The 23,899-nt window shown below is 46.2% G+C and overlaps 1 protein-coding gene across 1 annotated transcript in view; it reads right to left on the bottom strand.

Moving 5' to 3' along the window:
* Positions 1 to 9,266: 9,266 nt before the first annotated feature.
* fam20ca (FAM20C golgi associated secretory pathway kinase a) overlaps positions 9,267 to 23,899 on the bottom strand; it is a 40,639-nt gene continuing 26,006 nt past the window's right edge. Inside the window, exons 4-10 of the mRNA XM_064315177.1 lie at positions 16,701 to 16,793; positions 16,338 to 16,453; positions 15,498 to 15,678; positions 14,501 to 14,610; positions 13,782 to 13,863; positions 12,070 to 12,129; positions 9,267 to 11,422 (exon numbers count right to left, since the gene is read on the bottom strand). Coding sequence (XP_064171247.1) covers positions 11,164 to 11,422; positions 12,070 to 12,129; positions 13,782 to 13,863; positions 14,501 to 14,610; positions 15,498 to 15,678; positions 16,338 to 16,453; positions 16,701 to 16,793 — 901 coding nt within the window. The 3' untranslated portion in view covers positions 9,267 to 11,163. The remainder of the gene's footprint in view (positions 11,423 to 12,069; positions 12,130 to 13,781; positions 13,864 to 14,500; positions 14,611 to 15,497; positions 15,679 to 16,337; positions 16,454 to 16,700; positions 16,794 to 23,899) is intronic.

Below are 23,899 nucleotides of genomic sequence, written 5' to 3' on the forward strand. Positions count from 1 at the left end.
AGAAGCCTGTTTTCCTGTGATGGAGAGAGTGCGAGAGAGAGAGAGAGAGAGAGAGAGCGTAGCAGCAGCTCAGTATCTGTGTGTATGACTGTGCCATGAATGACAATCAGGATGAGAAGGGGGCGGTACCACCCCCCACTTCCACCCCCTCCATTTTTTTGCTCTCTCCAAAGCCCACCTTGTCAACCTCAGCCTCCTCTCAGAATACTGAGACTGAGCAGCCCGGACTAATTTGGATGCTGTGCAGGAGCGTGCTTTTGCTCCCCTTGTTCAGACCCGCACCGTCTCTCTCTCCCCTTTTTCATGCTCGCTCGGCCGTTTTCGCGGATCCGCAGAAAGGCGGCAGCACGAGGTCTTCCGCAAGCCAGTCTCCTGACGCGAGATGTTTTCACTTGTAGTAAAAACAGTGCTGAATAACATTTGAAATCTGCTCCCCCCCCCTTCCCTCCATGTTTTTAGAATTTCGCATCATGCAGTTTCTTTTGGATCATAAATAGCAGGACGGAATGACTTCCGTGAATGAACTGAGGAATTTAGAAAGGAATGGTTTTAAATTTGATATAATTTGAGATGCACTGACTTGACGTGGAAGGAAGTGCAGCCGCCTGACCTTGAAGATCAAATCTGCTATTAATCAGAAATGCATACATGGGGGTAGTGGAAACACACACACACCGGCACACATTGTTTATTGTCGCAGGTTAAATCACAGCGGGCAAATTTGGGACAAATCAGCTTTGTACACCAAAGAGGGAGGGTTATTAATACGACTGACACACACAAATCGCGAGCTTTGAATTCAGTGTAAAAAAAATGGTGAAATAGCCAGTTACTGTTCGTTACTAAGAAAATGCGAACGCGTTTCCTGTAGACGCACCAACTCCTGCGCTTCTTTGATTTTTTTTTTCTCCTTTTTTTGGTGAATGCCTTCGCGCCCCTCATTATAGCCAGGCCTCGCGGGATCACACCAATCTGCGCGTTTCATCAGTGTGCGCGCGGTGTCGCTATAATGGGATTTACCGGTGCTAGGAAGGGAGCAGTAAGCTCCGGATAACTGAACAGAACTGCGCCTGCTAATTAGACTATGTGCGCGGCGTAAATTAGCCCCAACACCGAGTTAGTTGGAATGCCTTATTAAACTATTATAGCTCATCCAATTAAGCGAACCATTGCCCGGAATGTTATTTATTTATTTTGATTCGCAAAATATTTACCAGTAACATGTAGCCTACCTTCAGCTCCACTTTTCAGAAACGCCCGAATTTAAGACAAAGGCCTACAGAATGGCATACCAGATATATCCACATTAATTGTGACGATCGTATTAGTACTGCAGTAAACACATTCGACCGACTACGATGTGAAAGGGAACTGCGATTTAAAAAGAAAAGTTTTTAATTTGCACGAACCGTTGGGAACAAACTCGCGATACAAAATAAAAATAACCAATAACAAAAATCTTACGAGCACAATATTGAACAGGCTAAACGCGATGGTAAATAAAACGGGGGAGGGACCAGCAATTTTGGGCAGATGGGTGCACGTGCTTAGAGATGACTGGAATAGTGCTGTTGTGGGAGAGGTCGGGGCGGAGGTCTATTACCATGGAAACGAGAGGATAGCGGTCCAGTTCATTGTCTGCCAACCTGATGTAATCCCCCATATATTGCAAGGTTAATGTAAATGGAAGTGCGTAAGCCTGTGCAACTCTCGCCCGATCGTGGATAAGGGAAGCGATAAAATACCAGCGCCTCGTGATGGCACATCTGAGAGTCGTTTCCTGCAGTCAGCTGCCTCAATTGCAGCTGGAAGCGATGACCTCATCATATCTAGCCTCGGCGTACAAAAGTGGTATTTCATCTTAACTTTATCTAGGTCGGATACGACTCAACAAACCGTCCCGAAACCATAGCGGACGTTCACCAACAACGTTACTACAAATCCCTCCGTGCACGTCATACGTCTTAATTAAAAATGTATAGTTATCGGTCAGAGCAAGTGCGTCTTTACATTACAGATTGGTAGGCTAATTATTTATTGTGTATTCGTCGTAACCAGGCGAAAGCACGATTCATCATAGTAACGAGAGCTGTGACCTGGTGGGGACTGTCAAGATGAAACAGGCTGTTCGGAAGGACAGGTATCCGCGCTCAGAGATCAACGGAAAAGGCGTTTGTGTGGGTAGGTGTGGGTAGAAAGGAGGTGCTGTTACCATAGAGACAAGGGGGAGGGGGATGGGGGGTGAAGCGGTCCAGTTGAATGTCGCCGGACTGGATGCTGTCATTATTAGGACCCGCAGTAGCAGCAGTAAACAGAAGCCTGCGGGAGGTCTAATGAGACAAACTCTCCTCCATTACAATTTGGATTTGTGAGCGAGGAACAGCAGTAATGGCTATCTTTCGAGGACACAACACTTACAGTAAAACAAATAGCTGGATTTGGCCTATCCCTACATCTTCGTCACTAAATACCAGCGAGGGAAATTGGCAAGGCCAAAATCACACATAATATGCTAATTACTCTGCATCTTATTAGAAGCTGAAATGCCTATGACGTCTTGCTTTTATTTATTATTTATTAAATTATTTATTCACATATTTCATATGGCCTATTTTTATGGGAAACTAAAAAGGTTTTCCCTCGAAATATATATAATTATGGGCTATATTAATGAAAACAAACAAGCCAGTAGTGAAATGAACGAATACAATTTGTAAAACAAACAAAACGTAGGACAACGCGTTGTCGAAATTCAATGAATTAGTTAAGTAGCGATGGCACGTGCGCCGTCTAGTGGTCTTGTAGAAAATGTATGGTTATAAGGAAAATAATTATCACTAAAATCTTAGCTGAGACCGAAAATAGAGGAGGCGTTTTAAGTTAAATAAACGCTATTACCTACTTAGGTATGCTTAATAAGTAGGCTATAATTTTATCAGACGGTAGTCAATAGAGTAGAGTAGCCAATTCACACCATGCCGACAGTATGCAGGCGTTGAACAATGGCTCATCAAATAGATCTCATCTATTGTCAGGATGTGTACTGCATTCTTATGTAAAATATTATGTTCCCTTTGACATCGTGATTTTCAGCTATATTTTGAAAGGCAAAGTTGGCAAACAAGACACAGCCTTAGTCACATGTAAAACACTCATGCTATTTAAAGGAATAGTGCACTATCTGGGGTTGTCTGATATTTCAGTTTTAGTGCATGTTTTCAATTGGTCTATGCACTTTTTATGAGCAATGAAGAATATTATATATATTTACTAGAGTTTCTGGTGACCTTCCAAATGTGACTTTCCAATGGCTGTTATAGAAGCATTTTGGGATTTATTGGCTAAAGCAATAGAAGAGTTTGTGCATCAAATGTTTTGTTTGCAGAGGTTGTATGTGCATATAATACCCAATTCTTCTTCGTCTTCTTCTTTAAAAAAAAAAAGAAAAAAGTTTAATCTTATTTTAGTGGGATCTATTTCTGCTGCACTCAGGGAAAGTGGCAGAGCACTTTAAAAAACTGGTAGTAATGTTTATAATTGTAGAGAAAATGCTACAAAATGAATCTGTTAATTTGTACAGCTTCTGGACCCATATCGTTGCGATGTAAGCTGCTTTAGAGCTGTCTGAACTCAATCACAAACCTCCAAATGCCCTATACCAGCCATTGTAAAGCCAGCTAGTGAAACTTTAGACTTACAGCTAAATTCACACACTGAGGCTAAATCCATGCACAGAGATCCAGTGAGGTATTTTACACAGAATTTTTATCCAATTGGGAACATCTCTCATGCACATGAATGGTGGATATTCATTTAAATCCATTTAGCGGAGTTGGCCTGCTACAGTTTGAAGCAGACCGCCATCTACTGGCCATATAATGTAATTAATACATTTTGTTTTCATGGATGGCCAATAGAATAATAATTGCTCTGGCCTCCATTACCAGAACACAACTAATTTAGTACTTGGATATATCTTTGTGCCGCTGTAGGTAGAAAACATTAGATATCACCCTATCAGGGTGAGTGTTCAAGGCAGGTGGATAGGAGTGGTGCGCACTGCCTAACTTGTGAATATAGAAGAAAATTAGATGAATAATCTGTATATGATTAATTAATTAATCTTTATTTTCACAGCTCATTGTCAGCACAGTGAAAATATATTTTTTGTTCATATGAACACCAGAAATGTGTGGTATGATACCCTTTGAGATGTGGTCAGTCACCAAGATCTGCAGTAACTTAGCCCACCAGCAGAATATGGCTCCTGGTGAAGTTTGTGCCTTTGACAACATATCTAAGATTAGCTTGGCCATACCCTGGTCATATCCGCAATCAATTAGAGTCTAGGATCAGTTGCTTAGCACCTGAACCTACCGACGTCATTGGGCATTTACTTCTAACTTGTATTCTTAATAGTTCTCTGTGACAGAATGAACGTGTGTGTGTGTGTGTGTGTGTATGTGTGTGTGTGTAAATCCAAATCTAAGCATCCTATTTATTGAGAAATGGAGAACAGCAAAGATTTGCTTGTACTGCAGTTATTGATTTCTTGCTGCTCACTCAAAAAACATTCACAGTGATTGAAAACCTGAAGTTTAAACCACTACAGAACAGAAAGTGTTCACTGTCCTAGCAGGACTCTAAGGTCTAAATATGCAGTTTAATCCTCTGTGAAGGACACTATTATTTGGCCCAGATTGCCAAACCAGAGATTATTTACATAAACAAGACGCAAAGCTGTACATGCAAGGCTTTACGTTTGAATATCTGTGCCTGTCTCTGATCTCTGATCCAGCTCTCTGTTGCCTAGCGACAACGGTGAACTGTCCAGCACCCTGGAATTCTGTCCCTTATAGGAGCAAATGAGCTGTTCAGTGTCTCCTTGACAACAAGGTCTCCCTCTGAGCTGGGATGGGTAAAAACTCAAACCCATTCTAACACAGACGACACACAGAGGCATGGTCAATCTCTTCTGGTCTGCTCTGTATTCAGCACTATTTTCTTATGCTGCGCAAAAATTATTTTTGTTTCCCCCAAATAAGGTCACAGGGTTATTGTTTAATAATATTCATATGGTCTTACCATACCACTTAAAGGTGATAAATGCCTTTTTGGTGGCAGAATGTTTTACTTTCAGGCATTTAGTAGACCCTCTTAACCAGAGCAATTTACAATGCAAACACAAATATAAAAATCAGAGATCGGAGGGCAGTAATTCTCTTGAGGGGGAAAGTATCGTCCCAAGAGAGACAGCAAGTGACAGAAGTGCAGACCCGATTGGAGGACCTGAGGTGCAGTCTGAAGAGGCGGGTCTTCATGTGCATTGACGGATGCCCAAAGTCTGTGCTGTTCTGATTTCCATGGGCAGCTCATTCCACTACACTGGGGTCAGAACAGACAGCGGCATGTGACTAGAAAGTGCAGGGAGGAAGGACAGGAGAGGGGGAGGAGCCAGATGTTCCTAGGTTGTGGAATGGAGGGGTCTGCTAATTACCACTCAGTTTGTCATCTAGCACCACCCTGATGTTCGTGGTGCTAGAAGAAGCTGACTAACTCATCTGAAATGAAAGAGGTCACATGGGGGGAAGACACGGCAGGGATGTGGACCATCTCAGTCTTTGTCAGGTTGAGCTTTAGGTGGTGATTTTCTGTCCTGGTCAAAATGGCGTCCGGAGACCTGCAGGTCGGATGGTAGGAAAGAAAGTCGACCGTCACTGAATTAGCAATGATACGAGCAGCCACGAGCAGCAATGACAGGACCAAGGGATTTGGTGTAGAAGCAGAAGAGGAAGAGCCCAAGGACTGTAGAGGTCTGCAGAGAGGCTAAGGGGGGTTGATACTGTGCCTCCCCAAGGAACATCCAGCGGCATTTTAGTCAGCAGTGTCAGAGCAGCAGAAGGGTCTTGCAGAATCAGAGCTAAGAAAATGGAGGCCAGCAGAGCAGAATGGATACGCTCACAAACAGAGAGGAGGGCAGTTCCTGTGGAGCGTCAGGCCCTGAAGCCAGTCTGGCTCAAGCGTCTGAGATGGGAGCAGGCTGGTCGCTAATTATGCATGGCAGAGGGACAGGAGTAGGAAAGAAACAGAAGGATGTCCGAAGTGAATGACTGGAGGAGAGATGTGACGACAGGTGGTCAGGCAGTAGGAGAGCACAAGCTGAGATATGTCTGCATCTGTAAAGGGGGAGAAAGCAGGGGGAGATGATAGGGGGAGAGGGTGGGGAGAGAGGAGAAGGGGAGGGCTCAAGAAGGTAATGGGGTGGGGGCGGGCGGGGAGATTTGGCTGTCTCGAGAAACTTGGGTATGCCGTCAAGTTTCTCCTCAAAGTAAACAGCAAAGCCCTTTGCAGAGAGGGGAAAGGGACGTGTTGAGGCAGGAGGAGAAGGTGGAAAACAGTTTACGAGGCTTAGAAGACACAAGACAGGTTTTGCATTTTGGTTGGGTGAAATTTAATCCAGAGGTGAGAGCAGATGAAAATGCAGACAGCTGGGCCTGATAGGTGGACGGGAAAGCAGAGGCCCTGGATTTACGTTATTTCCTCCGTGCTGGCAGCAGTTTGGGGCTGTTGGCCAGGAATACATGTGGGCTTCCCATGCCTGTGTGACATAAGTAACATAGTGTCAGAGGGGAAAAATGCATGGTGTTATTGGAATCTGTCCTATTAGATCCACAGATTTAGCCAATAGTAAGTATTCTATGTAGCGATCCTTCCCTCTGCATGCTGCTATTTGTGGCTCTTTGAGGTATTGTATGGTGTCAAAATGTCACTGGTCACTGACAGCTCAAGATTTCACGAGTGTTCTGCACATGCCCACAAAGGTGTTTGAAGTTTAAATATGCATATGTTCCAGAATGTATCGTAAAAGTGTTGTAATGATTTTAAGTATGCTTGATAAATATATGCATGAAACTTTATGCATGGCAATAAATAACATACATTGCAGTGTATCAGAAAAAAAACCTTTTTTGACTCTTGAACATACAGTATTATCATTCTCTGCATATGCACCAGAATGTATCGTAAAATTTTTGTAATAATTTTAAGTATGCTCGATAAAATATGCATGAAACTTTATGCATGGCAATAAATAACATACATTGCAATGCTGGCAGAATACTAAACTAACTTTGAAAAAAAAATTGTAATTATAACATTTTGGTCTTTATACTGTCTTCATGTCAGCATCTTTGTCGTGAGCTCCATAACGTTTGGGACGAAGGCATATACATAAGGGTATTTTTATACAATTTGGTTTCTCTATGTAAAAATTGCAGCACTTTTATACAAGGGCTCCCCCCATTTTAGGGCACCATAATGTTTGGGACATATTAAAGTTATGTAAATGAATGTAGTCACGTTTCTTGCTGAGTGTCTTATCTAGTGATGGTCTGCCAGGCCTGTAGTGCAGCCATCTTGAGCTCCTGCTGGGGCTAGTTGCCTTAAGTTTTCTCTTCAGCATATGAAACACATGTTCAGTTGGATTCACATCAGGTAAATGACTTAACCAATCAAGAATTTTCCCGTTTTTAGCTTGAAAAACTCTTTTGTTGCTTTAGTACAGTGGTTCTCAAATTCGGTTCTGGGGAACTGGTTCTCATTCCAACCTCAACTGCAACCCCAGAATTTTAACAAGCTGTTACTTTTTCTTAATTAGGTGCTTTTCATGTTTTAGAGCTGGGGTCGACAGTCTTATCCAGAAAGGGCCAGTGTGGGTGCACACACCTGATTCTACTAATCAACCAGTAGAACCGTTGCTAAGCACCTGGATTAGTAGAATCAGGTGTGTGCACCCACACTGGCCCACCTGAAGGCAATCAAAAGCCTAGAAAAAAGACTAGATACTAGACTGTTTTATACTTGCACTAAGGAAGCAATTGAACGAATCAGAAACATCTGTGAAGTCATTTGTTCCAAACATTATGGTGTATGTGTGCGTGTGTGTGTGTACGCACACACTGAACCACCCGAAGCACCCCAAAAAACGAAATCAAAAACATTAAACAGAAACCAATCACAAATCATAAACAATTATTTTAACTTTTCGGGTATGGAATTTATGAATGTTATTATTTTCATAATGTTAGAAAATATGTACCTGCTGCTCTTCTTTCTGAAACAGAATATGGACTGGCTTGCTGTGACACACAGGAGAGATGTGTGTGAATCAGTAGGCTATATGAATCACCGTACCATGTCTCCACCCGTGAGACGTCCTGGTGGTTATTTCTCCTGTTGGTTTCCAGGATGAAAAGGGTGGTCAGCAGCCTGTCATCATTGTGCTTAAGTACCAGCCCATCTGTTAGGAAGAACAGGAAAGGCCTCTGACCTGCGGAAAAAAGAACAACATCTTCAGCTGAGGACTGCACAGCATCCGCGAGGGTGTCTAGCTCTGAAGTCAACGTGATGGTGTTTACCTTGCAAATGATGTCATGGCAATGGTCAACATCCAAACAGTACTCACTCTCTCCGATGATCTCACAGGAAGAAAAAACAGCTAAGTATCTTCATATAGCTTTGGCCAAGATGGTTCTCAGCAGGGGTCTGTACAAACTGTACAAGCATAAAACATGCATTCATCCAATAATGGACGATAAAAGACACTGATCAATTTTCAGAAACAAAAGTGTTAAGGAATGAATCGCATATACTTTATAGACATTTGCAATTTTCCTCAACACGCTGATGTGAGAGAGGAGTTTTATTTCCATGTCATTCAAACAGTTCTTAAATATAGAATATTTTTCTTCCTACTGTGGATTCCAGTAGTCTCAATTATCTGTGTTTAAAGCAACAGCACGATGACACCAGAATGCCAATCATAGTACCCAATGGGTTGTTTTCCCATCCAATTCAAACAGAAATGTAAAGCCAAAAATTTGCAGACAAAAAATTACACTGCCTGACCATTTCAACAGTCCTTCATCATTATGTCCCCGAAAGCATGTTAAATATTCACAAATTGCACAATGGTGCGGAAAAAAAAAACAAAAAAAACATTCCAGTGTACTACTTCTGCAAGAAACTGCTGTTAAACCCTTGAAATCGGTATAAGAACATATACACATTAGTTATTCCTGGGGGAGCACCGTAGACATCAACCACCCTTAATGTAAATACTACGACCCACACTGACATAGGCAATCGCTGGATACAAGCAACAACAGGACCGGTTCGGAGCAATCAGTGATGTCATGCATTCTATTGACTGATATACGCAGTCAGTGGATATAAGCAACTGTGGCTGCAGTAGGCAGTGTGATCGGTCCTGGGTAATAGATAATATAAAGTGGTCTGCTGGAGCGATGTTTCTCCATCCGTCATCCCTCTATGAGTCTGGATTTTCATTCCAGCCTCTCTTTAAGTGTTTAATTGATGTGGTCTGAGCTGGTGGCTGAAGGCTAGACTGGATTAGGCTCCTGGCAGTTCTCCTCTTGCTTTTTATGTATTACTGTGCTGTCTCATTGTTTGTGCTGCTGTTATCCTGGCCAGGTCTGTCTTGAAATATAGTTTTTTTTTTTTTTTAATCTCAATGGGACTTGCTTCAAAGGGGGTGAGGGAGGGAGAGGTGCATTGTTGAAATTTGCACTTACACCAACATATGGGGTGGTTCTCCAGGTTATCCCTTTAACTGGTACACCAAAAAAACACAAAGGTAAACTATACCAGTTCAGGGTAAGCATACCGATAAACGATTCATTCTGTTTTGTGACCCTTAGACAAAATTTGTAAATGCAGATTTTCTTCACCTAAATAGTCAAAATGAGTCCTTCAGGTTGAGCTGATTCTTTTTCAGGTGCAGAACACCCTCTTAGTACTGTATGTTTGGCTTAACATCATGTGTTTATGAGGCTGATGTTAAGAAAATATATGTTGAACAACGACCTTGATTTCTATTTTTTATTAGCACATTTCAACTGAAGGCTTGAGAAACACTGGACGAGAGCAGCGGTATTGACCCTTAGACAGCCACGGGGTGGCTGGTTCTCATTTTCACCTTATTGTCAAAAACCAGTTCACGTGTAAGAAACCAGGTAAGGTGAGTTACCTGTGTAATCAGCTGCTTAAATTGATCAATTAAGTGCTTAGCAACAATGAAAACCAGCAGATATTGAGGTTCTCGAAGGGGAAGAGAGAAGAGGGAGGATAAAATGGCGAGGGTCTGAACCCTAGCCATTTTATCACGCCCCAGTCTGGATACAGAACACAAGTTTGGAGATAACCCGGTATGACACCGTCACTGGGCAAATGCAATGCTTTCCAAGAGCCGATGTCACCGCACACAACGGATACAGGTGCACAGGTGAGGAAAAGTGAAAAGGTTTATATGCTACGGGGGAAACGAGCGCAAAGGTTTTATAAACATGGGACACTCCTGAAGGTGCTGTGCATACGACACGCTGTGCATAACAAAAAGACAGAAGGTGGAAAAGACGACAGACTTTGAATGTATGACATGCCACTCAGAGGATGGGAACTTCATTGAACACAAATATAAATGCATCAAGTGACTTCATTTTAAGTGGCAACAACAGAAATATATTTGCGACACCTATTTTGACAAATTTAAAACGCATCATCGCACGGTAGTCCTGCGCCCTCCAGCTCATCATTAGGAGGGTGTAGATACCCCAAATTTTTTGAGAGAGTTTGTTTTGGTATTTTCATTTCCAAAAAATAAATAAGTTAATAAATAATTTCAGGTCGATCAAATCCGGCAGGACGTAACGATCTCATCTCGTGTTAGAGGAAGGACATCTGCAGTCCAATCAAACAGAAAAAAGACTTCAAAAAGAAAAAAACACATAGAAGCAAATGACAGCTTTCATTTTAGAGAGACCATCTATTGCCTCTCTTAAGTTCTTCGTACCTGTGTACAGCACGTATATAAACACACACACGGCTGAAAGAGACATCTCTGCAGTCTTGGAATTCACTGAATTCAAACAGTATAGTTAAAATGTGCCTTTCACAAGTCATCCATGGCATTTGTGTTTGGTGGTGGGGGGGTGGGGGGATGGTGGTGGCATTGGAGGGGGTCAGGGTCACTCCTTGGTCCAGTTCTGGTTCTGGTTGGAGTCACAGTTCTGGTTCCATTCCTGGCCCCCAGGTATATTTGTGGTTCCAGTTCTGGTTCTGGTTCTGGTTCTTGGCCCAGGTCCACTACCTGGCGCTGTGGGCGGCGGTGAGGGCGTGGTCCTGCCCCGCGTCGTCCTCCACCACGCTGCTGTAGCCCAGCTTCTGAACGCAGTCGTCCAGGACCCGCAGGACCAGCCGGAGGCGACGGTCCAGGGCGCCCAGGTGGGGGGAGAAGAGCACGGGCACCAGCCGGTCCCTCTGCAGGGACTCCGCCATCAGAGCGCTCAGCTTGTACTCCTCCTTCGCCAGCAGCTGGAGGCGCTGGTGAGTCGACTTCTTCACCCTGGGGGGGTCAGGGGTCAGAAAATGTCCGTCAGAGGTTGGGGGGCTAAATCACAGAAGTAGATGGTGTTTGAAAACAGCCCTGACAGCACTCAACACTTAGACCAGAGGTTCCCAAAGCCAACGACCCTCCTGCTGAGCAAATATATTTAGTGTGACCCACCCCTACTTAACATGTTGCCAAAAACATGTTTGAATATGGAATTCAAATACCAGAGCAACACTGCACTGTCATCAGTTCCGTACATAATTATTCATTTTATCAACACAATATGTAAGTGTTCATTTTGACAGACGTGAATGTCAATAGAAATCATAGTGTAGCACGTACAGTACAACCAAGTTATTTTTAACATTCATTTTATGGCCCACCTCAACCCCTGTCACAACCGACCAGCGCGTCCCATCCCACGGTTTGCAACCACAGGAAGAGCAGGAAATTAGCTTACAGTAAATAGGCTGAGTGCCCAGTTCACATGTACATCAAAGTTCTTGCTACGGTTTTTAGCACTTGGCGTTTGCACTGTTACCGAATCTAAGAGTAACGTGATTAAAGTTATTAACCCGTCTGAAAGCCCTGATGTGATTGGCTGTGTGAGCAGCTCTGGGTAAGAGCGCCCGGCTCAATGCACGTAGTTCTCCACTCACCGGCAGCACTGGCTCAAAGGCACCAGGATGGAGACCTCATCATGGGAATATTTACCAAACCTACAGGGGAGGAGGGAGGAAAAGACTGCTTTTAAGATACAGCAGGCGCTGCTCATTTATATTTCATTTAATATTTACATATCCTAAATACTGCATGACTATTTAATATTACATTCGCACACGGCACACGCTGCATTCACATTTCACTTTCTATTTACAGACAAGCAGCGCGTTAATATTTAATGTCAAGTATACATACAGGAAGCGCCAAGTTTCACGGTGAATAATACATGCGCGCTCGTCTGGAATGGAATCTGCGAAGCACCAGGAACGCTTCCATAAATTCATTCCTGTTCGATGCGGTCAGACCGTCCAGGGACGGTTTCGGGTCAGAACTAAGCCCCGCCCACCCGCGCGGCTTTCCGTCTCCGTAGTAACGCGCGGTGTCAAACACGCCTTCACGCCGCGGGGCTTCCAGGTATCTCATTCAGGGGATGGAGACGTGAAGCACTTTGCCGCTCATTTAATAAGTCCGCCGAGGTTTGGCTTTATTCCGCTGATTACCAATAAGCGCGCCAGGGTGCGCTCTGCCCAGAGAGTGGGGGCCTTAGCCTGTGGGTGGTCTCTCTTCGTGGAATTATAACAGAAGAGAAACAAATAACTGATTTTGTCTCTTTCCTTTATACTGTTTAAACTGCAGATTTGATAAAAGACAAGACTTGTTTGCAGCCTGAGTCACTCACTCAAACACACAAACACGCACAGATACACACACACGTGTGTGCACAGACACACAGACACACACACACTCTCACACTCCACAGCTGCCTTGTACTGATTTAAAAATGTCTTTGTTTTTAAATTACGAGACAAGACAGCAATGGCCCCACTAAAAATAATTTGCAGAAAAAAGTTTTTAAAAAAAGAAAAACAAATGGCAATAATTCTGTAAATGTAAAGTGAAATAAAGTAAAGTAATACACATACAATACAATACAGTTGCCTTTCTCATTTGAAACAATGTCGTTCATCCTCGTGTGATTGGTGGATTGTTTCTTCTGGCTGTGTTATAGGCCTTTTGGAAGACTGCCCGTTCTCTATTTTTCCTCTCCAAACAAACCTTTCATTAAAATGTCCACCCTTAGCTCCGCGGTGAATTTGCGAAATCGTCCTACGCCACATTTTTAGCCGCTTATTACTCTCCCGTTCTCCGCCACTATTGAAGGAAACGAGGGATTCAGCCGCTGTCAACACATCAGCGCGGTTCACATCAGATCGTACGCGTCCCGCGTTCCTGAGCAAATCTGTGTGTGTAAACACTTTGCTGTGTCACGCAGCAAGCCAAACACAACACAGAACAGATGAGTAACTGCCACGCCGCGTTCCTGCAGCTCCATACCACGTCCGCTCCTGCCCGCTGACCGCCTCGCCCGCTGTCGTTACTTAGCGCGCGCGTCAGTGACGGCGCGCGCGGTTTCAAGCCCCGCCCACTGTGGGTGCGGCGCACATGACCTTTTCACTGTAATCAGGAGATGAAGATTAGCACTGTACAGCAGAAATGACTATCGTCTGTATTAAATGGACGTTCAACGGAAACGAAGTGAAATGAGGCTGAACGGCGGTGGAGGATGAGTGGAGTGCAATCAGGATGAGTGCAAGGATAAGCTTTGCCCTGATTGGTCCGTAAAGGCGCGGTGGCAGTTCTTCCTCACCCTCTCCCGTTATCCAGGTGGATGATGAAGGTGCTGTTCCCGAACTTCTCGAAGGTCTCGTAGTGATGTCGATCCATGTTACCTGTATAGGACACCAGGTGTGAGAGGGGTTTTTTCCACCCGAAAAGCTTGAATAATCATCCTGGTCATAACTGAATGGCTTTTTTCTGATGATTTCCCCCCCACCCAGCTACCATCCCATCTGATACAACTAATCTCTCTTAAATTATTGATTAAACTGGCTCCCCTGCCCTCCCCTCCCTGACACAGTCATGAGAGATTCAGTGATTTAATGTGCTATAGAGCTTTAGAATTAGTGCTCCAGGGTGCTAGTGAGCATTAGCTTTTGTGCTTTAGTGTGCTATAGAGTGTTAGTATTAGTAGTATTAGTGATGTAACAAGCTATAGGGTGTTAACACTATTGCTTTAGCAATCTGTAGGGTCTTAGTGTTTTAACATTCTGTAGAGAATTAATGTTTGTGTTTTAGAGTGGTACAGAATATTAGTACTTTGGCTTTAGCGTCCTATAGAATGTTAGAATTAGATCTTCAGTGTGCCGCACAGCAGTGGAGTTTGTGATTTAATGCGCTGTAGAGCTATAAACCAGCCTGAAATGTAGGCCTCCAGGGCCTGAGTTGAGCAGGCCTTTGGAGATCATGGAGGAACAGAATGGGATGGGGGGGGGAGGGGGGTGGCTGTGGAAGGGGTGTGTGACTCACCCATCAGGAAGTCAAAGATGGTCATGTCCATGACATCCAGCAGGCGTGTCCCACTGTCGTATGGGGGTGTCTGCTTCACCTCGTCACAGTAATCAGGGTCCACTTCCCACCTTACAAAACACAAACACACAGCACATCACTCACTCTCACCAGCCAATAAGAAATGAGGATTTGCTTCAATGAGGCCTCGTTTCTTCCTGCCAGGTTCTAATAGCCTAATACCAGGCCCCGCCCACCTCTGTGAGGGAGCCCGCCCACTTTGGATTGAGTCTTTTTTGGTTATAAGACTGACTTCCAGGTAATTTTACACCTGGCCTAATCCTGTATTTCAGTGACTGGGTTAAATAGTGGAAATATAGCTTCTGTCTCTTTTTTGCTGAACACTGCCCTCTGCTGTGTAAGCCCGGAACTGCCAAAAAGATAACAACAAAAGCCAGTGATGCCCACTTTCTGAGATCACAACCCCCTTGGTGAATTCACTTTCTGAAACCCACCTCTTCAGCCTAAATACAGCCAGACATATGTTGAAATGTGAAAATTAAAATGGCTTTCCTGTATCTGTATGCACTCCATATGTAGTGTATAATTTCACTTGTGTGAATGTCAATGGAAAACATATCACACGTACAGTGGGTTTTTATTTATTTGTGTGCTTAGGTCAGGTTGGGAAAGGTTTGGTTTGGTCAAGATGGGCAGGGCTGGATTTGTGTAGGGTCTGATTGGATTTGGTGGGGTCAAGTCAGCTTTCGTCAAATGGGTCGAGTCTAGTCCAATTGGACTGGGTTGGATTGGACCCGGTGCCCTCTGACTGGGCCTGGTTGGGTCCAGTTGTTGCCTTTTTTGGTCTAATCCAGTCTGGTCTGGAGGGGTTGGGTCTGGTATGGACAGGTTGGATTAGACTGGGTCCAGGCCAGCCTGATCAGGCTGGGCTGGATTCTGAGCTGTTTGGCAAAGATTCGGCACGTCCCGGCCTGGTCCGGTGTGGTGTGGTTCTTACTCAGCCTTCTTGCGCTTGTGGTAGGACCGGCGCCAGGGGTTCCTCCAGGTCTTGCGCTTGGCGAGGGCCAGGTCCGGGAGGAAGGCGGCCAGCGAGCCCTCGATCTGATCAGGCTTCCCGCACAGAGCATGCTCAGTGGAGCAGTAGTACGAGCACTCGCCGTAGAAACACACGTTGTTGGCTGTGAGGAGACAGACATACAGTGCGCACAATAAATTAGACCAGCCGTCCTGAACTCCAGTCCTGGACGGCCACAGTCTCCGTGGGTTTTGTGATTTCCTTTCAATCAGCAGCCAGGCCAATCAGGCCTCAGAAACAAGGTGTGCAGAATCCTTCGCCAATCAATGACTTAAATTAAGCACTATAGTGCAGGGACACATTAAACACCAGCAGAAACAGTCTCTGATTTTATTTTGCCAATATTTATCCCCAGTTATTTTATTTTTCCCCAGTTTGGAATGATAAATTGTGTTTAGGAACCACTACTCCTTTTTATACTGCATCCAAGCTGAGCAGTCGTTATGTCAGAGCACTGCAATTCATGCACAGCTAGTACAAGTGAAATGCAGGTGCCCAGCTGACAAGAGGAATCACTGGTACATAGCTGAGCCAGTGACAGACTGTCACCCTGGAGGTCTGCACTAATCTCTAAATCACGTGATTAGCTCATCCACACTCACGGAGTCCTACATCAGCCAATCCACTTGATATTGTGGATTGGCTGATGTAGGAGATTGGTGCATTTGTCGAGGTGTGCAGAAGACCAAGACTTGCACGGCTCCTGTTGAGTCTAACACATTGTTAGCGGCTGCTAGCCAGGGCGCGGGTTGCCGTGCCTACCGGGGGAGATGAAGAACGTTTTCCACAGCTTCTTGTCACGGGTTACGTCTCGGATTTCCCTCGTCATGTTCACCAGCCTCCCGGCCACAGGGGGCACTCTACGGAAATCCAGGATCCTGGAACAAACAAACACAAAAAAAACATGACAGCCACAAATACCAGTAGTGGAACCTTAACCTCTATGTCCATGCCTCAGACAAATTGGAATGCAAGGCCCTCTCAAGTCAATTATATTACCCACGATATCTCCCATACATTCAAGAACTATAAATGGCTGTTACACTTTAACATTCATTTTGAGCATCACTCAGCCATGCGTTTAAAATTCTGACTGTGAGTCATCTGGGTTCTTCCGTTATTTACCTGTCCAGGTGAAAGGCGGCGATCTCAGCGTTGTGTCTCTCGAAATCGGAGAAGTAGAAGAAATCGGGCGGGGTCTCCTGTTCCCGGGTCTGCCTGGGAGGGAAAGAGAGGTCGAGAAAGTTAGGCCTCGTGAAAAAAAAAAAAAAAAAAAAACGGAACGCCGAGGACAAGCTGCCGCCAACACGGTCTAGGTGGGAGGTCTGCGATACGGAGAGAGAGCGTGAGGGATGGGGGGAGGACAGGAGAGAGAGAAGCGTGGAGGCAGAGCCTGTTAATTAAAACCTCTCTTTGGGGCCCTGGATTATTTTTCACCGAACGCCTACAATAGCTACACTGTGGTTTTGGCGCGGTGGGCGGTATGGGGGGGCAGAGGGGAACGGACTAGTATGACTCAGGGTTCGGTTCCCAGCCTGCAAGGTTCTTAACCTGAATTGTTCTTATAAATATACATCTAAGCCTACACAGGCCAAGGTCAAATAATTATATGAAATGCTTAACTATTTAGACATTAATGGCTTTAGACAACAGTAAGATTCCTGCAGATGATTGACAATTTAAAAAGAATAGAGAGTATTTTCACTGATATTCAGATCAAAAGTGTCTGTTTACATGATTATACATTCTGGTTAGTAATTTGCTGCAGGGGATTCTCAGAGATCTGCTGGGGTGTTTTCAATTTTTTCTATATTTAATAATCTAAAGAGTATTTGTTGTCCTTTCGGTATGAGGCCATGCTTGTTTTGCAGAAATGCACTTCCATGCTCTTATACAGGGGAGCGATTTATGATATGCGTTTCATTCCTGGAAACAGTAGTCTGTGTTTTATGGACACCCTGTCAGCATCCTGGCAGACAGACAGACAGACAGACAGACAGATGTGCAATCAGTCATGACTCAGGCTGCTTAGTTGACTGACTATATCTCCAGGGATCTACACGATACTCACTGAACACGCATATCTGCACACACAGTCATGCACATACACGCACACACACATACAGTATGAAAGCAAACAGGAGCAAGCACACATACTATATTAAAACAGTGTATCTGCACTGCGCTTACCAACCCAATATTTCCGACAAGACAGATGCCTCAACAAGGTATTGGCTTACAATACAGCGGTACATAATTCACTTTCATTAATCTCTCAGGGTCTCAGGCTAAGTAACTCCTATATGAGGTCTTTGTAATGCCAGTGACTCAGGAACAGCACAGATGCTAGGAGAGACAAAAGAAGAAGAATATTTTCAGCGATGTCACAGAACCGTAATTAATATCGTAACACAGTCAGCCTCTCGGTTCTGCGCCTCTGGCTTTAACTGGCTCTGCGCCAATGAACGTTTATCGCGAACCCGGCCGCTGTTTATGGGCGTCTCTGACAGTTTTTTCCTCCCGCGGTTCGTTCGCAGGGTCAGCTGGAACTGCGCGGATATCACGGCTTCTCGCTCCCCGCGAGGTCGACAGCTCCCACGCCCGCATTCAGCTGGCTGGAAACGCGCCCCCCGCCGCTGTGAAACAGACCTCAGCCGCGATCGTTAACACTGTATGGAATCCGGCAGCCCCACCGCCTTCTCGCTCCTCTGTTGTATTAGCCTACCGCCCTTTCAGGAAAGTCCACTCCTTCTTTGCAATACGTAATTGCCAAGAGAACAATGCATATGTAACAGAAACAAGAATCTTATCCGTTTATTTTTAAAATTACTTTCTTGCTTCGGGTTCCAAAATAAGGGAAGATGGCTTATCCTCCGTTGCCGTCGTGATCTGTTCAGTTCCCCCAGTTGGAACAAAACTAAAAACCAGTGGGGTGTTTTTATCATTCGCAGGAACAAAAATTGGATTTGTTCAAAATTTATATGCAGCAGTAAATCCGCGGCTAGCATTGCCTGAAATAGGAGAGCTGGAATTGATGTTACAGCTGAGCTGCAAGTATAACCCGCAGGATATGATAAAATTCACAGATTTTGCTCTGGCAAGAATTGCAAACCCAAGTGTCCCCTGTCGTAGACCATCGTTGCGTTACGCTATGTTAGACTGCTGTAAGGTTAATGTTCTGGTGGCACTATACAAAATATTCAGAGTATCTTGTATTATGTATGGTGCACCATACATAGAATTCTACACTATTATGTCACATACTGATGCAACAGATCTCAAATATTGCCTAGTTGGTTAAGGAACTTCCTGGAAAAGATGATGAACTTGACGCACAAGGTGCCAGGATATATTTTTGTTTTTTTAAATGTTGCCTTTTGTTGCATGTGGTGAATTACTCCTATTATCAAAAGTCTACAAGCTGAATTCAAATAGATTAATAAAAAGAGTTATACAAGGGTACCAAAAAGTGAAACATTGAGCAGTTATTTTGAAAAAACTGTCCAATGCGGCCTCTGTCCCAAAGGGCCCAGACACCATTTTGTGGGGCCCTGCCCCAGGCATGTTTTCGTGACGATGTGAAAGCCAGCTCTTCCATTACACTGTTGTGCACTCGCTGTCCTCTGGGGGAAGGAGCTGTAGATTCGCAGGGAGGTGTCATATTTAGTCAAGGACAAATGAGCTGGATTGTGATGAAAGCAGAAACTGCAACAACTGCCTCTTTCCCACCACTGACTCTCAATTCCATCTCAGTCATTTCATATGCATTATTCATTGCCCCTTAATTTCCCACCTCAGAATCAACCCTAAGTAGCACTCATTTACTTCCCATAATGAACCAACAAAAATTTTAATTTGAAACTATGAATTATTCATGTACTTTAACGGAGATTTTGAACATATGCGGTACAGATCTGCTGGAAACTGCCTGAAAGTGCTGCAGACTACTTAAAAAGTGTCCTCTGGGTGACCATTTGAATAAAAATTAAAGGCTGTGATTGGACGCAAGCGTGAGGGCAAATTAAAGAAATATGTAAATGAATTGCGATGACCCCCCCCCCCCCTCCTGTCTGCCACTTCCTTTCTGACAGGAAGTGCCAGCTGGCTGGGATGTGCGGTCCACTCTGCGGGGAAGGCGAGCCAATGCGGCACCATGGGTGAAGGGTAGGGGAGGTCAGGGACAGGGCTGAGAGACCCAGAGCAGGTAATTAGCACAGAAACGGATTCAAGCTCAGCAGCCCGCGGCGGTGCGGTGCTCAGTGCCCCGCGATGGCGGCTGGGGTTGGTGTCTGTCCTCTGGCGCACGGTCGCGCAGCGCAGATACGGGCAGAGGGGAGCAGCCTGCTGCTTTAGCCAGCAACCGCACACCGCTCTCAACAGCGCCAGTGCAGACCTGTGTGTGTGTGTGTGTGTGAGAGAGAGAAAGAGTGTGACACTGTGTGTGGATTTTTATGTAAGAGACAGGGGGTAAGCTTGTGAGAGTATGTTTATGTGTGTCTGCAAACGTGAGAGTGAAAGTGTATGTGAGAGATAGTGTTTGTTTATGCATTTTTATGTAAGAAAGTGCAAGCATCTGTATGCTTGTGTGTGTCTGAGAATGTGAAAGTGTCTGTGAAAAAGCATGTGTGTGAGAGAGAGAGAGAGAGAGAGAGAGAGAGAGAGCGAGTGTGTGCACAGAATGATGATCCACTCTAAAAACAAACCTGACTGATAATCACTAAAATGCTTGTTAATTATGGAAGCTTCCTTCCTGCCTGCTGTGCTGCAGCACGCGATGCAGAGAAAGCCCCAGCCGCAGCTCCTCTCCCAGCCCCAGCTCCTCTCCCAGCCCCAGCTCCTCTCCCAGCCCCAGCTCTCTCCCAGCCCCAGCTCCTCTCCCAGCCCCAGCTCTCTCCCAGCCCCAGCTCCTCTCCCAGCCCCAGCTCCTCTCCCAGCCCCAGCTCCTCTCCCAGCCCCAGCTCTCTCCCAGCCCCAGCTCCTCTCCCAGCCCCAGCTCCTCTCCCAGCCCCAGCTCCTCTCCCAGCCCCAGCTCCTCTCCCAGCCCCAGCTCCTCTCCCAGCCCCAGCTCTCTCCCAGCCCCAGCTCCTCTCCCAGCCCCAGCTCTCTCCCAGCCCCAGCTCCTCTCCCAGCCCCAGCTCCTCTCCCAGCCCCAGCTCTCTCCCAGCCCAGCTCCTCTCCCAGCCCCAGCTCTCTCCAGCCCCAGCTCCTCTCCCAGCCCCAGCTCTCTCCCAGCCCCAGCTCCTCTCCCAGCCCCAGCTCTCTCCCAGCCCCAGCTCCTCTCCCAGCCCCAGCTCTCTCCCAGCCCCAGCTCCTCTCCCAGCCCCAGCTCCTCTCCCAGCCCCAGCTCCTCTCCCAGCCCCAGCTCCTCTCCCAGCCCCTCTCCCAGCCCCAGCTCCTCTCCCAGCCCCAGCTCTCTCCCAGCCCCAGCTCCTCTCCCAGCCCCAGCTCTCTCCCAGCCCCAGCTCTCTCCCAGCCGCAGCTCCTCTCCCAGCCCAGCTCCTCTCCCAGCCCCAGCTCTCTCCCAGCCCCAGCTCCTCTCCCAGCCCCAGCTCTCTCCAGCCCCAGCTCCTCTCCCAGCCCCAGCTCTCTCCAGCCCAGCTCCTCTCCCAGCCCCAGCTCTCTCCCAGCCCCAGCTCCTCTCCCAGCCCCAGCTCCTCTCCCAGCCCCAGCTCTCTCCCAGCCCCAGCTCCTCTCCCAGCCCCAGCTCTCTCCCAGCCCCAGCTCCTCTCCCAGCCCCAGCTCTCTCCCAGCCCCAGCTCCTCTCCCAGCCCCAGCTCTCTCCCAGCCCCAGCTCCTCTCCCAGCCCCAGCTCTCTCCCAGCCCCAGCTCCTCTCCCAGCCCCAGCTCCTCTCCCAGCCCCAGCTCCTCTCCCAGCCCCAGCTCCTCTCCCAGCCCCAGCTCTCTCCCAGCCCCAGCTCCTCTCCCAGCCCCAGCTCTCTCCCAGCCCCAGCTCTCTCCCAGCCCCAGCTCCTCTCCCAGCCCCAGCTCCTCTCCCAGCCCCAGCTCCTCTCCCAGCCCCAGCTCCTCTCCCAGCCCCAGCTCCTCTCCCAGCCCCAGCTCCTCTCCCAGCCCCAGCTCCTCTCCCCATAGATGCAGCCTCCGTGTCAGGGTTAATGATTATTTCCTTCCTCTGCCCAGGAAAGGCAGCTGAGGGGGGAGCTCTCTACATCTCATTTTCAGATCGTATTTCAAATCAATGCCCTGTGACAGCCCGACGACTTCGTCATTTTAAACTCCGCAAGGATAGCTGAAGCGCCCGAGTGCTCATTGGCTGATGGGCTAAGTATGCGTTTATGAAATTAAGACCTAGCCAACATGCGTGCAGCGCTAATTAATAATCTGCTCATAATGACACCAGATTTAGAAATGCGTTCTTTCCTTAGAATTATGTGGCGTGCACCTACGTTCGCCGATGCCAATAACTGCAAAACAGAGTAAGAAATGGTAACTGAAATGCTCAGAATAAGAAAGTAAGTGGTTCAGACAGGAATTCTCTGTAGAACTGTAGGTTGCAGGAGCTGCTAGCTAGCTCTGGGAAGCAGCGACTGCACAGTGCTGGAGAGCAAACAGTTAATTAATTAGCAGTAATACGATTCCTACTTCGATAACGATGCTGAGCAAGATGACCAGCATATCTTCCAGAAGCACATTCTGATGGCTGAACGAGCTTATTCCAGTTCTTTATGTCTGCACTGATTACTCTGTGCGCTAATGAACGTGATTTACAATTACAATTTTACACAATTAGGACACCTTATTTAATTGAAGATTGTAGTAATTAAGCTTTAGGGCAAAAAAACATCTGCCGTCTTTTGTTAAATTATCCTATAAAGGACTTTTATTAAAATGTAAAAAAGAATCCACATGGAATTCATGAATTTAGGAGAATTTCACCATGACTGAGAGGCCAGTTCATCATTTATGAAAGACCGGACAGTGTTTTTGCTGGTTTGTGATGTCACTGAACACAAGTCTCCATTTTGTATGCACATGTTGTGCACAGCTATAAAACGCGTTTCCTGAAACGCAGATAATGAAGCACCTGCAAGCACTCTGTGGAAGAGCTCCATGGCACTTGCACACTTTCCAGACCTTTTCTCATTCAAAGAGGAACTCTGTGAAGCACCTGTGAGAGTCGCGCATGCAGCAGCAGTCCGGCCCCTCCCAGAGAGACAATCTCCGGAAATAACCAATCCTGTCCTGGAACCCACAGGCCACACCCTCAGGCCTAAACCTTCCCCCCTCCCCCCAAGGAGCTGTAACCAGCGTGTGGTGTTAGAACTCACAGAACTGGGCAATCAACCAAAAGCTTCTCAAACGTAGGTCTTTCTAAGTTGCAAGTTTCTTTAATTCTTTCATTTGCGAGGTGAGCCAGCGTGGGGTGGGAGGACATGTCAGAAAGGGTAAGGAATTATTAGTGTTTGCCGGGGGGGATTACAGTTGACTGTCAGTTTTGGATTTGGACTTGAGTTGGCAAAGCGTTTACCGCGTTAGAGGGATTTGGCAGCAGATGGACGGGGAAGTCGCAACGATAGAACACGCCCCGCTAACATGTGCCGTACACATGTCCACACGCATCGCGAACGCATCCACACATACTGGAAACCAGCCCGCACATGTTGCAAACATGCCCACACATGCCACACGCATCTTGAACGCATCCACACATACTGGAAACAAGCCCGCACATGTTGCAAACATGTCCATACATGCCATGAGCATACCCACGCACATCGTGAACATGTGCACACACACTGGAAACACGCCCGCACACTTTATAAACAAGCCCACACATATCATAAACATGCCTAAACACACAGTAAACAATCTACACACAGCATAAACATGCCCATGTGCCTTAAACACACTCCATATACACCATAAACACACACATATGCAGCATAAACACACCTATATGCACTATAAACTCACTTGATACACATCATAATCACACCCATACACATTGTAGACGCACTCCATACACACCATAATCATGCCCATACGCACTGCAAACACACTCCATACACACCATAATCATGCCCATACGCATTGCAAACACACTCCATTCACACCATAATCACATCCATACACATTGTAAACACACTCCATACACACCATAATCATGCCCATACGCATTGCAAACACACTCCATACACACCATAATCATGCCCATAAGCATTGTAAACACACTCCATACACACCATAATCATGCCGATATGCAGCACAAACAAGCCGTGGGTGTGGCACAGTGTGGCACAGCGGTTTACCATGGTGGTTAACCAGCTGGGCTTGGACCCAGCATACCGAGGGGCGGGTGAGGGTGC

This window comes from Anguilla rostrata, chromosome 17, assembly GCF_018555375.3.
Source record: "Anguilla rostrata isolate EN2019 chromosome 17, ASM1855537v3, whole genome shotgun sequence".
Classification (NCBI taxonomy): domain Eukaryota; kingdom Metazoa; phylum Chordata; class Actinopteri; order Anguilliformes; family Anguillidae; genus Anguilla; species Anguilla rostrata.